The 13,996-nt window shown below is 35.5% G+C and overlaps 3 protein-coding genes across 3 annotated transcripts; all 3 read right to left on the reverse strand.

The window, feature by feature from the left end:
• Window positions 1-2,689: 2,689 nt before the first annotated feature.
• On the reverse strand, window positions 2,690-4,936 carry gng8 (guanine nucleotide binding protein (G protein), gamma 8). Its single transcript, XM_084138154.1, has 4 exons — window positions 4,897-4,936; window positions 4,016-4,104; window positions 3,132-3,244; window positions 2,690-2,970 (listed from the first exon to the last, which is right to left on the reverse strand). The coding sequence occupies exons 3-4, from the start codon at window positions 3,213-3,215 to the stop codon at window positions 2,842-2,844; spliced, it is 213 nt and encodes a 70-aa protein (XP_083994280.1). The 5' UTR covers window positions 3,216-3,244; window positions 4,016-4,104; window positions 4,897-4,936; the 3' UTR covers window positions 2,690-2,841.
• Window positions 4,937-6,533: 1,597 nt separating this feature from the next.
• Window positions 6,534-7,144, reverse strand: LOC311098077 (syncollin-like). The gene has a single exon (XM_084138153.1). The coding sequence runs from the start codon at window positions 7,115-7,117 to the stop codon at window positions 6,722-6,724; it is 396 nt and encodes a 131-aa protein (XP_083994279.1). The 5' UTR covers window positions 7,118-7,144; the 3' UTR covers window positions 6,534-6,721.
• A 1,746-nt stretch (window positions 7,145-8,890) lies between these two features.
• Window positions 8,891-9,514, reverse strand: LOC311098074 (syncollin-like). Its single transcript, XM_084138150.1, has one exon. It carries the CDS (start codon window positions 9,476-9,478, stop codon window positions 9,083-9,085), a length of 396 nt encoding a protein of 131 aa, XP_083994276.1. The 5' UTR covers window positions 9,479-9,514; the 3' UTR covers window positions 8,891-9,082.
• Window positions 9,515-13,996: the final 4,482 nt, after the last annotated feature.

Consider the following 13,996-nt stretch of genomic DNA (forward strand, 5'->3'; position numbering starts at 1 on the left):
AACTATTGTGTCAGTGTGTGTGTGTGTATGTGTCTGTCTGTGTCTGTCTGTCTGTGTCTGTCTGTGTGTGTGTGTGTGTGTGTGTGTGTGTGTCTGTCTGTGTGTGTGTCTCTGTGTGTGTGTGTGTGTGTGTGTGTGTGTTAGTGTGTGTGTGTGTGTGTGTGTGTGTGTGTCTGTGTCTGTCTGTGTGTGTGTGTCTGTGTGTTTGTGTGTGTGTCTGTGTCTGTGTGTGTTAGTGTGTGTTAGTGTCTGTGTCTGTCTGTGTCTGTGTCTGTGTCTGTGTTTGTGTGTGTGTGTGTGTGTGTGTGTGTGTGTGTGTGTTAGTGTCAGTGTGTGTGTGTGTGTGTGTGTGTGTGTGTGTGTGTGCCTGTGTCTGTGTGTGTGTCTGTGTCTGTGTCTGTGTGTGTTAGTGTCTGTGTCTGTCTGTGTCTGTGTTTGTGTGTGTTAGTGTCTGTGTCTGTGTGTGTGTGTGTGTGTGTGTGTGTGTGTGTGTGTGTGTGTGTGTGTGTGTGTGTGTGTGTGTGTGTGTGTGTGTGTGTGCACTCGCACAAAAATAGGATCCAGAAAAATACTGTTGTTTAAAGCTGGCTTTGAGTCATTGTGTCATGCACACCAAAGTTCACTATGATACGCTTTTATAGCTTATAGACAGGTCCTCCCTGATAATCATTAACTAAAGAAATAAATATGTAGATATTATTTTTTTTATTGATAGGAATGTATGGTTATGATGCTCATAAATTATTATCATCTGGTTACCTGTTGGGATCCAGGGAGTTTTTCCTTGCTTTTAGTGTTTAGCCCAAAATGGCTAAACACAAAGCTTTTGATTGTCTTAACCACAAATTACTGGTCATGAATTATAGCAAAATTTTAACAAATATACTACTTAAAAGCCATTTCTCAGAAAAACATCAAAGACAGAATATGGGAAGTTGTGTGTGAAGTTGTACGGTAATGCTCCAGAGTGGTGTCTTCTAAAATCTGCTGAGAAATATAATAATAAATGCATGTAGCACATGCTAGCACAATGAATCATGGAGGAAGAGTTTCATTGTGTGGGAGCCTTTTTAGTTGCTGGTATTGGTGAACTTCACTGTAAAATGTCATTTAATGCTTTGGAATACAGACGAATATTGCAGAAAGGCGTACTTCAAGTGAAAAGATTTTATCTAAAGAGGAATGATCAAAAGATTATAAGACCAGTAAATATTTTGCCGGTTTTGGCTTGGCCCTTTTTTTTTGCACATGAGTATACTGTCAGTGAGATGAAATCAAGTTTTTCTCGGTAGGCAAGTAGCACTTTTATTTACTTGTGTGCGTGTGGGAGAGTTTATTGTCTTACAAATCAAGTTGACTTTTGTTCTCCTTGGTAACCACAGTATTGGATAACATACACCTACAATGGTTAGTTATTGTTACTGTTTAAAATGTGCCACTTAGAAATAGAAAAATGTGAAATAAAAATAGTTTTTTTAAAAAGGTTTTTTTTTTCTTCAAAAAACAATATAAATAAAAACCCTGTAATTAAAGACATTTTAAAAAAATCTCTTGCTTGTTTCAAGGAGATTTGTAATTTATGATGATGTTACAATATAATTCGGTAACACTTTACAAAAGGTCTCATTTGTTAACATTAGTTAATGTATTAACTAACATGAACTAACAATGTAAAGACTAGTGTTCATTCTAAGTTCATGTTAACAAAAGTAGTTAACTGATGAAACTTTATTGTAAAATGTTACAAAAAGTGTTAAAAGAAAAAAGTCGCCTAGAGACAAATTAATAATTTGAGATTGTGCTGTATTAGTATTTATGTAGTCCATAAAATAAATCATTATTGTCTGGTACGATTTTTATTATTATTATTATTATTATTGTTATTATTTTTATTGTCTAGGCTACCGAAAACTGAAGATGTAGAGTTGAAAATGTTAGCTTGTTTGTGTACTCTACCTGAACGCTGGCCTGTGTTGTCACGGCGGGGTGCCCAGTGCTCCTGTGCGGATCTTGTGATGGGAATATCCTAGTTACATGTACCTGTCTGCAAAAAGCGCACCTGCTCACATGCCTTACGTAATAAAATATGACCACGCCCCTCCTGCGCTTGACTGACAGCAACGGGCAACTCTAGTAAAGATGACCCCGCCCATCTGCTCCTGCAGTGCCAACCGAGACTTTTTTATAAGGTGGTGCTTTCAGATTTATTAATTACAACTTAATTGTATTTAATTATTGGCTTTTATATACTGTTATATAGTTTAATAGGCAGAACTTTTTAATTAAGATAATTATAGAATTTGTAAAATACATAAGTCTTAAGGGATAGTTCACACAAAAATAAAATAAATAAATAAATTTTCTATTAAAAAAGAAATCTATTTAGGTATGCAGGTATTGATTATTTTGTCCAGGGAATGTATTGTAAGTTAATGTATAAACCGTTCACGGAAGCTGCCACACAAAGACATACAACAAACAAAGCTTAAGCAGAATGAACTTTGCTCTCTCTTCTTTTATTTGCTGTTCTGCGACTAAGCAACCTCACCAAACACTCACTGCAGCTGTTTGGGGGAATGACGGTTGACAGATATTTGAAAACTGTAGCGCCACCATGAGGAAAAAATAATATATCAATGAAGTCTAAATTATAATGTAAACAGTGACCTGGATAAATGAATATTCCAAAACATCGGAGTTGTTGAAGCCTATGACATATAGGGAGATCGAGAGAGTATTCACACTTGTTAACATTTAAGTGACATTTAGGGAATCAGTGGAAAATATCTTGGGAATATCCTAGAAAATAATACAATAAACCTTGTGGATTAAAATGAAACACTACAGAATTTCACAAAAAATCTTTTTCTCTCTGAAGGGGTTTTCTGAGGATGGTACGGGGGCCACCAGGGGGTCTTCTTTTGCATGGGTCTCACAGTAAGCCATCAGCTCAGCTGCTGCCTTAGATACCTGTGCCAAGAGAGACAAGACAACACTACACATCCAGGAATAACATCTCATAAATTTTCTTTACCTCTGAAATAAACGTAAATTATTTTAAATCATTTCTCATTCATTTTAAATAGCTTTTGCAAGTAAATCTAACCAAACTCTTTTGGCATGTGTCTTACCATCATCCTGTCAATATTAACCTCCAGTTTCAATTGTTCCACTGTTTTTCGTGCATCTGCAATCTTGGCCATGTTATTAGACATTCTGCACTCCTGTAGACACCAAATTAACCCTGCAGGAATATAGCAAAACAAACCCCAGGTGAGTCCAGCTAAATGCATCTGGTGGATAACAGCTTAACTCCAGTTCTACCGATGTCTGATGTTTTAGTTCCCTAAACAGACAGTGCTATTGGCTCCTCTAGGCTATTAAAGACATCTCTGTTGCAGAGTTGCAGTAATTGTTTTGCTGGGTCTCAGCTGGTCGTGTTTTGGATGAGGCTCAGTGGGAGAGAGGAGTGCAGATATCCCCCAGAGAGCACAAATAATCTGCTCACTTATTAATATAGTCACTTGACACGTTCACACTATCATTCTTCTTAATTTACTGTTAGCTTAAAAACCTAAACAATACGTTTTCGTTGTTTTCAGATGTTCTTTTGAAGGAATGGTTTATTAGTTTTGCAAAATGTTTAAAAGTATTTTTTTATAGATTGAACACAATGGAAACCATTGTGATTTGAAGTGCCATCTGAAATTTTTCTTCTAGAATGATCATTTTTATCAAGCTTGTATATTTAATTTCAGTAATTTCACTTAAATGGCAATGAAAATGACCTATTAATGACACTTAGAGGCTTTTGCATTGGAACTCTTCATGTGTAAATCTTACAATGCCGTATAGATATGGTATAACCATTCGTCATATTATATTACAGTTTCAGTGCATACAAATCTTCCTTTTAAAGATTTCAAGTACTTTGCAGATGATTAATTAAAAGAAATAAATCCACCCTTTTGAAAAAAAATTCACACCATGCTGCTTATATATTCAAATGGCTTACCACAGTTTATCCAAATTTATCCGTGATGCTGGTCGAAGAAACGTCTTGTTATCGTTGATTGTTTGTTGTACACATTACGACCTGCAGGACTGAATGAAGAGATAGTAAGGAATGGAGGGATGGGAAAGGCTGCCTCCTCTCATAATTAACTTTTATTCCTCCCCCATATTGGGCTGAAGAGGCAAGTCACAGGCATCATGGGGTGTGACCTTCAGCTGAATATCTCAGTCATGCATAATAGTGTATGAGTGATACCTGCCTGCCAACACAATGAGCTGCACTGAGCTTTTATGTTTTGTGAAAAAGTGGCATTTCAACAGACAGATAAATCATCAATAAATGATTGGTCAGAAGAAAATAATTAATGCAAGATGTTTTCAGTAAAATATAAAAATGTTTATTATTTGTACTATAGTACACCGTTAAAATAAATTGTTGTGTTCTTACTGATTAAAATTTTAAGTTTAGTCAACTTATATATATCCAATTTGTCACTTAGTACAACTTCACATTTCAAGTTGACTAAACTTAAAATTTTAAGTCAGCACGAACACTTACTTTTCTTTTTTTTTTGAAACAACCTTTTTTTTTTGTCCTGGGTATGGGGTACAGTGATGTTTTCCATGCCCTACTATAACAAAAGTTTACAGTCTGTGAAGATCAGAGACTATTACAGTTTTTCTTGATTGCTAACACACTATAACTGATTCACTTGGCCCAATTTCTCAAACCATCCATTCAGTTCTCGAAATAACACATTTCACCTGCATTTCACACAAGTTCCAATTTTCTCAATGTTTTCTGCAAAACTCTACACAAATGTCCTAATTTTGCACAGGTTTAACCCTGTTCTTATTCAGAAAACACAAACACATAGTTACCTCAAGTGTCATGAACTCAAATAGCACACATTTATCCATGTGTAAACATTAAGTAGATAAACTGATGACACACCACTCAGAATCTCAGGATAATATCATTTGGGCCACAGGAAAATTAATCCTAATGGTTTGAAGACAAAGAGGAAGAGAAGGGGGGAAGGAAAATTAAGGGGACAGGGTCAAAGGACATTTGTTCCTGATAAAATACAAAGCTATATATAGTTGACCAAGTTCTTGAGCATGCATGGGAAGTTGGCCTACAGGCTCATCTATAGGGATTTTACAGTGCACACTTTAGATGGGAGACTTTCACTATTCTATGTAAATACTGTAGCACATGTTGTACATCCTCAAACTCATAATTGTCAATTGATTTGTAGCCATTTACTTCTTACATTTGGTATTTTTGCATAACAGAGAGACAACTGCCTGGAGTGAGGGTAAGTCATGTTACAAGATTATACTATAGTATGGCAAATATGATCACCTATACTGTAATGCAATTTGGCCAAGGATGCTGAATTACTTATTTATTTATTTTTATTGTACTGACAGTATACTGTATTGTATTGGATACCAAGTTTATATTCAATTCAATATTATATTCAATATTTCAACTTTTCTTTTACAGTGCTCTTTATAGAAGTGTACTGAAAATAAACTTTTCTTAAAGCTTACTGTTGAATTTCACTGTGTCTGCACGTTGTATACTGTAATAAACATTACGTAATGATTCCTGATTGCCAAAAAGAGCTATTTGTAACAGTGTTCTGAACTGATCTCACTAGTGCTCTCTAGGCAGTGGAGTAGTCTTTGTATTTGTTGGGTTTTGTGTGTTATCTGAGGCCAAAGTTTGATTCTGACAAAAGAGAATATGTTTTTGACTACATTTTTTTAATTTGAAGCGGAAGTTTGAGGTTTGTACAAGCTTTTAAATTTTTTAATTTTTATTTATTTATTTATTTATTTTAATTTTTTATTTATTTATTATTTTGTGTGTAAATAAATATTGCGCACCAGATAAGGACAGTGACTCCAGCAGAGAAACTGAAGCGGTGGTTAAGTGTTTGAGTTCTCATCATTATTACCTGAGAAAGGATTGGTTGTTGAGCTCACTGCAGGTGGCTCAAAGCTCCTCTCTAGGGCTTTAATGTCAACTGGCTCATTAGCAGCTGTTTTCAGACATGATTTATTGATCTACAAGTATAGTGCAGATGTGAGAAATGTAGTTAAATCCAACCTTGAATTATGGGTGGGGTGGGGGGGCATTTTCATATACAGTAGGACACAACAATATGAAAACATGATGTAATCTGACGTGTCTTTCACAAACGACTCAATGGATTATCTTCCCTTTGCACCATTCATTACAGAATTGTGCAGTATAATGGTTTTGATATTTACATGCTTTTGTAAATGTTCAGAAAGCGGTTTATTGACGTGAAACCAGTAATAAAAAAAAATCATAAAATTGAAATTATGCTTCAATTTCACATTTCAAGCACTGATTTTGTTAACTTATTTGACTTACAACTACAAGGTTAAGTTTCAAAACTTGACTGTACTTGGCAATACTTTCAAAACCATTGCTTCGTTACATTTAAAACAATAAAAACAATCATGCACCAAGTCTTGAATGTTTCTGCATCACGTTCTTGCAGAGATTCCCTGCAGTAACATGGTGTTTAATTCACTTGCAGGCATTGAGCAGATTTACAATGAGCAGAATGTATATTGTGTCTGAAAACGTTACAGCTGTTCTTTTGTGTCATTGACATTATATGTTAATGTCTTTTAGGACTCTGTCTTCGGCGTTGCTTCACATCTAGCACGTGCAGTAGTATCCAGAGATGTCATCGTTCCAGTTTCCAAACAGGCCTTGCTTCATTTCCTTAAGGTGATACGCGATTCCAGCAGAAAACTTCTTCTTGTTTCCTTGCTTCTTGGTTTTAGACCACACTGTCAGGGAGCAGCCTCGGCCCACCACCAAAGAGGAAACACGGTTGTCCCAGACCCATGGCATGATGGGGGTGTCTTCATCAGGATAAACATCAATGAAACTGCCAGTACAGCTGTCATCATAGTAGTAGCTGCTGTCTTCGAACATCTGGGCGCAGAGTTTGCTTCCATAATCATCTTTCAGAGTGGCTGGGTCGGGACACTCTGCATTGAGCCCCTCGAAGCACAGAGCAGCCAGGAGAAGAGCGATGACCACCTTCATGGTTTCAGCGTGTTGAGCAAAAAGAGATATTTTGCCCTGACATATATACATGGAGCTTCTCCATACGAATGACGTGCGTGAGAAACGTCAGGGTTTCCAACAGACTCCGTGAAGGTTGCAGCTGCAGCATTCACACAAAGTTCTTTGCAATTCTGTGAAATGTGACCCTGGACCACAAAACCAGTCACAAGGGTCAATTTTTTTAAATTGAGATTTATACACCATATGAAAGCTGAATAAATAAACGTTCCATTGATGTATGGTTTGTTAGGATAGGACAATATTTGGCCTAAAAATACTGAAATATTTGAAAATGTGAAAATCTGGAATCTGAGGGTGCAAAAAAATCGAAACATTGAGAAAATCGCTTTTAAAGTTGTCCATTTATGTTTGTGATGGTGCTGCATTCACTCACACACAAAAAAAAAAAAAAAAATGTTGTATATATTTACGGTAGGAAATGTACAAAATATCTTCATGGAACATGATCTTAACCTAATATTCGAATGATTTTTGGCATAAAAAAAAAATCGATAATTTTGACCCATACAATGTATTGTTGGCTATTGCCACAAAATATACCCGTGTGACATGTGACTGGTTTTGTGATCCAGGGTCACAAATGTGTTCTTTGTTTATAGTCCTCTTAGATCATTTTCGTGAACTGAAAATGCATGCAATTTTAACAAAAACAAACATCACAGATATTCACAACCAACCAGCCATAGTGTATTTTAGTCAATAACCTAATCAAAATTTAGAATAGAAGTGGGGGAAATGTTCATCTCTTAGAACATTTGGAATTTTCAATAGTTTGTAAAATTTACTGATAAATCTTCAACAATAAAAGTTAAGCATTTCATTCATATCAAGATCGTGACATTTGGGTGTGGCTTAACTTTTGCATAAATTATCATTATATCTGATCTTGATAATGAGATTACACATGAGAACACTATTACATAACTTTGACTGAAAAGCAATTTGGATATTGTTGGTGCTCTAATGTGTTAGCATGATTTTAAAAGATTTAGTTCAAATCTCTGGTCCCAGTGCACTACCCAAATTAAAAGTATTGTGTCGGTTATGGCTCCATTATGTGTCAGTATTATACTCCTGAAAAAAAAAAAAAAAGGTCCAAGCCCAAAATGTCTAAACATTAGGCTTTTGATTGTCTTAAGCACAAATTATTGGGCAAGAAATCAGCAAAATTTAAGAAAATGGACTACTTAAGCCATTGCTGTCTCTGAAAAACATCAGAAAAGTAATTGTGCAATTCTTGATCATTTCCTGAATTGTGATTACAATGGTTGAGACCATTTGTAGACCACTAAATATTTTGACATTTTTGGCTAAGCCCATTTTTTATTTATTTTTTGCCCAGAAGTGTAGACTAATTGACATTTTCACATACAGTAGGACACAACAATATGAAAAAATGATGTAATCTGACGTGTCTTTCATGAACGACTCAATGGATTATCTTCCCTTTGCACCATTCATTACAGAATTGTGCAGTATAATGGTTTTGATATTTACATGCTTTTGAAAATGTTCACAAAGCGGTTTATTGACGTGAAACCAGTAATTAAAAAAAATCATAAAATTGAAATTATGCTTCAATTTCACATTTCAAGCACTGATTTTATTAACTTATTTGACTTACAACTAAAAGGTTAAGTTTCAAAACTTGACTGTAACTTGGCAATACTTTCAAAACCATTGCTTCGTTACATTTAAAACAATAAAAATAATCATGCACCAAGTCTTGAATGTTTCTGCATCACGTTCTTGCAGAGATTCCCTGCAGTAACATGGTGTTTAATTCACTTGCAGGCATTGAGCAGATTTACAATGAGCAGAATGTATATTGTGTCTGAAAACAGATGTTACAGCTGTTCTTTTGTGTCATTGACATTATATGTTAATGTCTTTTAGGACTCTGTCTTCGGCCTTGCTTCACATCTAACACGTGCAGTAGTATCCAGAGATGGCATTGTTCCAGTTTCCAAACAGGCCTTGCTTCATTTCCTTAAGGTGATACGCGATTCCAGCAGAAAACTTCTTCTTGTTTCCTTGCTTCTTGGTTTTAGACCACACTGTCAGGGAGCAGCCTCGGCCCACCACCAAAGAGGAAACACGGTTGTTCCAAACCCTTGGCATGATGGGGGTGTCTTCATCAGGATGAACATAAAAGAAACTGCCAGTACAGCTGTCATCATAGTAGTAGCTGCTGTCTTCGAACATCTGGGCGCAGAGTTTGCTTCCATAATCATCTTTCAGAGTGGCTGGGTCGGGACACTCTGCATTGAGCCCCTCGAAGCACAGAGCAGCCAGGAGAAGAGCGATGACCACCTTCATGGTTTCAGCGTGTTGAGCAAAAAGAGATCTTTTGCCCTGACATATATACATATTTTATTTTGCCCTGCTTCTCCATACGAATGACGTGTGTGAGAAACGTCAGGGTTTCCAACAGACTCTGTGAAGGTTGCAGCTGCAGCATTCACACAAAGTTCTTTGCAATTCTGTGATGTTTCTTAGAAATGTTTATGGTCCTTTTAGATAATTTTCGTGAACTGAAAATGCATCCAATTTGAACAAAAACAAACATCAGATATTCACAACCAACCAGCCATAGTGTATTTTAGTCAATAACTGAATCAAAATGTAGAATAGAAGTGGGGGAAATGTTCATCTCTTAGAACATTTGGAATTTTCTATAGTTTGTAAAATTTACTGATAAATCTTCAACAATAAAAGTTAAGCATTTCATTCATATCAAGATCGTGACATTTGGGTGTGGCTTAACTTTTGCATAAATTATCATTATATCTGATCTTGATAATGAGATTACACATGAGAACACTATCACATAACTTTGACTGAAAAGCAATTTGGATATTGTTGGTGCTCTAATGTGTTAGCATGATTTTAAAAGATTTAGTTCAAATCTCTGGTCCCAGTGCACTACCCAAATTAAAAGTATTGTGTCGGTTATGGCTCCATTATGTGTCAGTATTATACTCATGGAAAAAAAGAAATAAACACTCAAAAAAATGCTGGGTTGTTTAAACAAATCGTTGGGTTGATTGTGCTGGGTCAAAATGCTGGGTTGTTTGGGTACTGTAAACACATTATTGGGTTGCTCATGCTGGGTCAAATGAGTTGTAAGGGGGTTATTCACAAATAAACAGCTGGTTGGGTTATTTTGACCCAGCAACTGGTTTATTCTTTGCGGAACTTTCTGGATCTTCACTTCAGACTCGAGGAGCACGCCACACGGGAGCAAGCAGTGTTTTATGGTAAGTTAATAATGTTTAACGTTAATGTATTTATTCTGTGAAACCATAATAGCCACAGCTAGCCGGTTAGATTTTTTGAAAAAATGCCGCATCGTTAAATCCATTGTAAACCAGCTAGGCCTATATCAGCAGCCTTTTTGAAATATGCAGTTTAAATTGTAAGTTCATCACGTAATTATCGTATTCATTGTGGGCGTTGTGTATTTAAAAGTGAGGAAAGCGTTTTGAATGAAATCCATGTATGTGTTTAGTCCCTCACAGGGCACGCACGTAAAATCTGCGGGAAATTATAGTCTCAAGGCTAATGTAACGTTAGCTAGTGAGTTGTGTGTGGAAAGTCTGCTGGCATATTGTAGAAATAGGCTACTCGTCAGAAGAAGCGACTGGGGTAAGTTCCAGCATAGTCTCCTCCTGCGTGTGTCTTCTGTAATGTCTGTCGGAACCAGGATCGTTCAGAAAAGGTTTAACTGAGGGATAACATCACGATACGCGCCGTCACATTGTGATCTGGTTAGTGTAAAGGAATTTCCGCCTGGATTATTGTCAATGGACAGGCGCCAGTTTAGAGAAGAAAATTATTAAGAATGATCGTCAATATTTAAAACTTAAAAAATGTAGACTTACATGATACCCTACCATGCATGTCATCTTTCATTTTATTGTGTAACATTATTATCTAAGCGTGGCGATCATCAGCGCTGCCGGTGCTGCCAGTCAGGAGATTAACGAGCAGCTTTGTGGGTTTGTGAGTTTTAATGTTAAAGACACTATAAACATTACAGTAATATTTTGACTTTTATTGCCTAAATGTTGACAATATTAGTCCAAAGTACTCTTTTATTACTATAATTCAGTTTGCAAATACTAAATTTAAATAGACATTTTGTTTGTTTGCCACATTTAGTCATAGGCCTATTTGGTAATGTTTGCAATTTTTTTTTGATACTTCCACAAAAAAAGCTTAACTTGCATGTTAGTTATATTGCAACACTCTAAGTGATTGTGTGTAATCAACAGGTGGGGACCAACATGGTTGAATATTCACAAAATGAGATGACTGGAGCATTTCTGCATATTCTGTGCCTCAAGGATGAGACGAGGGGGACATGTCAGACCTTTGCCATTGTTCCAGGCCACACCATCGAGACCGAGTCTTTGCTGAAGGCTGTTCATCTTTGTTTCAAAGCTATTTTTTTGGTTTTTGATGTTAAATACACAAAGCAGTGTTTCCCCGCCTGGGAGTTTCTCCAGCATGCCTTGTATCAAATTAATGGAAAACAGTTGTTTCAGGCCCACGTGATATTTAGTCGCATTTTAAATGTTTGTTGCTGTTCTTAATAAATCAACACATCTTAATAAATGAAATCATAATCGTATAAGTTCAAATGAGTTGCTTAAGGACTTTTAAAGGTGCATTGTGTAATATTTACGAAGATCTGTTGACAGAAATGCAATATCATATACATAACTATGTTTTCAGTGGTGTATAAAGACCTTAATTAATGAACGTTATGTTTTTATTACCTTAGAAGTATACATTGTATAATTGTAATAATTGTATACAAAAAATTATTAAAGACAACTATTAAAAATGTTTGTTTTGTTTTTTTAAATAATTAAATGAGATTTAAATCAAATTTACAGTGGCCTCTCTGGTTTATTGTATTACAGAGACAATAATTATTTTACATTCGTAATATAACAAATATTTGTTTCTAATTTTATTAAGGCAATGAGACACGAAATAACCCAGCATATAAGTAGGACTTAACCCAGCAAGAGGGCTAATTCCACCCACTGGTTGGGTCAAATGAATGACCCAGAAATATGGGTTAAATGGTAAAACCCAGCACTTGGGTCAAACCAACCCAGCGCGTGTTATGTCCAATAGTGACCCAGCGGTGTGGATAAGGTTGGGTTATTTTTTAACCCAGCAGTTTTTAGAGTGAAAGAAAAAAGGACCAAACCCAAAATGTCTAAACATTAGGCTTTTGATTGTCTTAAGCACAAATTATTGGGCAAGAAATCAGCAAAATTTAAGCAAATGCACTACTTAAGCCATTGCTGTCTCTGAAAAACATCAGAAAATTGTGCAATTCTTGATAATTTCCTGAATTGTGATTAAAATGGTTGAGACATTTTTGGCTAGGCCCATTTTTTATTTATTTTTTTTGCCCAGAAGTGTAGACTAATGTCACATTTCATATAATCAATAAAGAGAAAAAATGAACAAACTGTATGTGTCTACTGAAAACTGTTCTCTTGTCTCAATACATTTACATGTATTTTATTCTAAATTCTAGTCTCCTGACAAGTGTTTCTTCACTTGGTGGTACACAATGCCAGGGGAAAACTTTTTCGATCCTTCCATCCAAACCCCTCAAAGCTCAAAGACCGAGTCTTTGCTGAAGTCTGTTCATCTTTGTTTCAAAGCTATTTTTTTTGTTTTTTGATGTTAAATACACAAAGCAGTGTTTCCCCACCTGGGAGTTTCTCCAGCATGCCTTGTATCAAATTAATGGAAAACAGTTGCAGAAAGCGATGACCACATCATATTGAGTGAAACCTGACACCAAGCTAAAACAAACATAAATGAGAAACCTTTGGTTTACCGACAGATGCTCTGAAGGTTGGGAATTCAAACAGATTTTAGTTAAATGAATCTCTAGTTTTACTAGTCTGTAATTTGTGTGTGATTGACAACTGACACCTAGCCGACTTTATATCTTGGATTATGCATCCAACAATCTGGGTCAGAAGCAGTCATTACTTACTTTTTCCTCCAATACTTTTTAGGCTTGTTATCTGCTGCTGTTTCAGCACCGTGTGCATTCTGTAACATATTGGTGTAGGTACAGAAAATTATTAATTTCAAACTATTGTTAGTGTTCTTGATATTTCTGTATTGTAGAAAAATGTGTGCCTTGTGAAAGAGGACGATAAACAATTTTATTAAATAATTCTTATCAGAATTGTACATTTTCTTTTCTGGTTTCATAATGTTATTGTTTTACGGTGAAAAACATCACTTGCACACCACGGCAAGAACTGTGTCATTTTTGGCATGCACTGGCCTCCACAGATCTGTAGCATTCATTTGTAGGCTACATGCAGACACAGATCTTGTTGCGATCGGTATCTACTTGTTTTTGGGTCGGGCATTGTGTATTATCGTCTTCATATTTTTAGTCTCTTCAGGTGTCATTGTCCTAGATTTGAATGCAAAGAGATAATCTGATCCATTTATCAGTGTGAGAAACTTTAGGTTGCCAACAGATGCTCAGAAGGTTCAGAGTTTCAACAAACCTTCACAGGTTTTATCCGGCAAGTCAACATTGCTTGATTCGGTTGTTCTGAAGATATATACAAAAAAATGAATGGGAAAAGAGAAAAAAACGGTTTTTATTTTTCATTTGTCAAAAAAATAAAAATAAATCTATTTAAATAAAATAAAATAAAATAAAATAAAATAAAATAAAATAAAATAAAATAAAATAAAATAAAATTAAATTAAATTAAATTAAATTAAATTAAATTAAATTAAATTAAATTAAATTAAATTAAAATACTTCCAGCA

The sequence above is a fragment of the Abramis brama genome (genome assembly GCF_963993115.1).
Source record: "Abramis brama genome assembly, chromosome: 15".
In the NCBI taxonomy this organism is placed as follows: Eukaryota; Metazoa; Chordata; class Actinopteri; order Cypriniformes; family Leuciscidae; genus Abramis; species Abramis brama.

Coding starts and splice junctions, on each gene's coding strand:
- gng8 (XM_084138154.1), bottom strand. CDS start 3,215: ATGTCTAATAACATGGCCAAGATTGCAGATGCACGAAAAACAGTGGAA. Junction 2,971..3,131: donor TTAATATTGACAGGATGATG/GTAAGACACATG, acceptor CTCTTGGCACAG/GTATCTAAGGCAGCAGCTGA.
- LOC311098077 (XM_084138153.1), bottom strand. CDS start 7,117: ATGAAGGTGGTCATCGCTCTTCTCCTGGCTGCTCTGTGCTTCGAGGGG.
- LOC311098074 (XM_084138150.1), bottom strand. CDS start 9,478: ATGAAGGTGGTCATCGCTCTTCTCCTGGCTGCTCTGTGCTTCGAGGGG.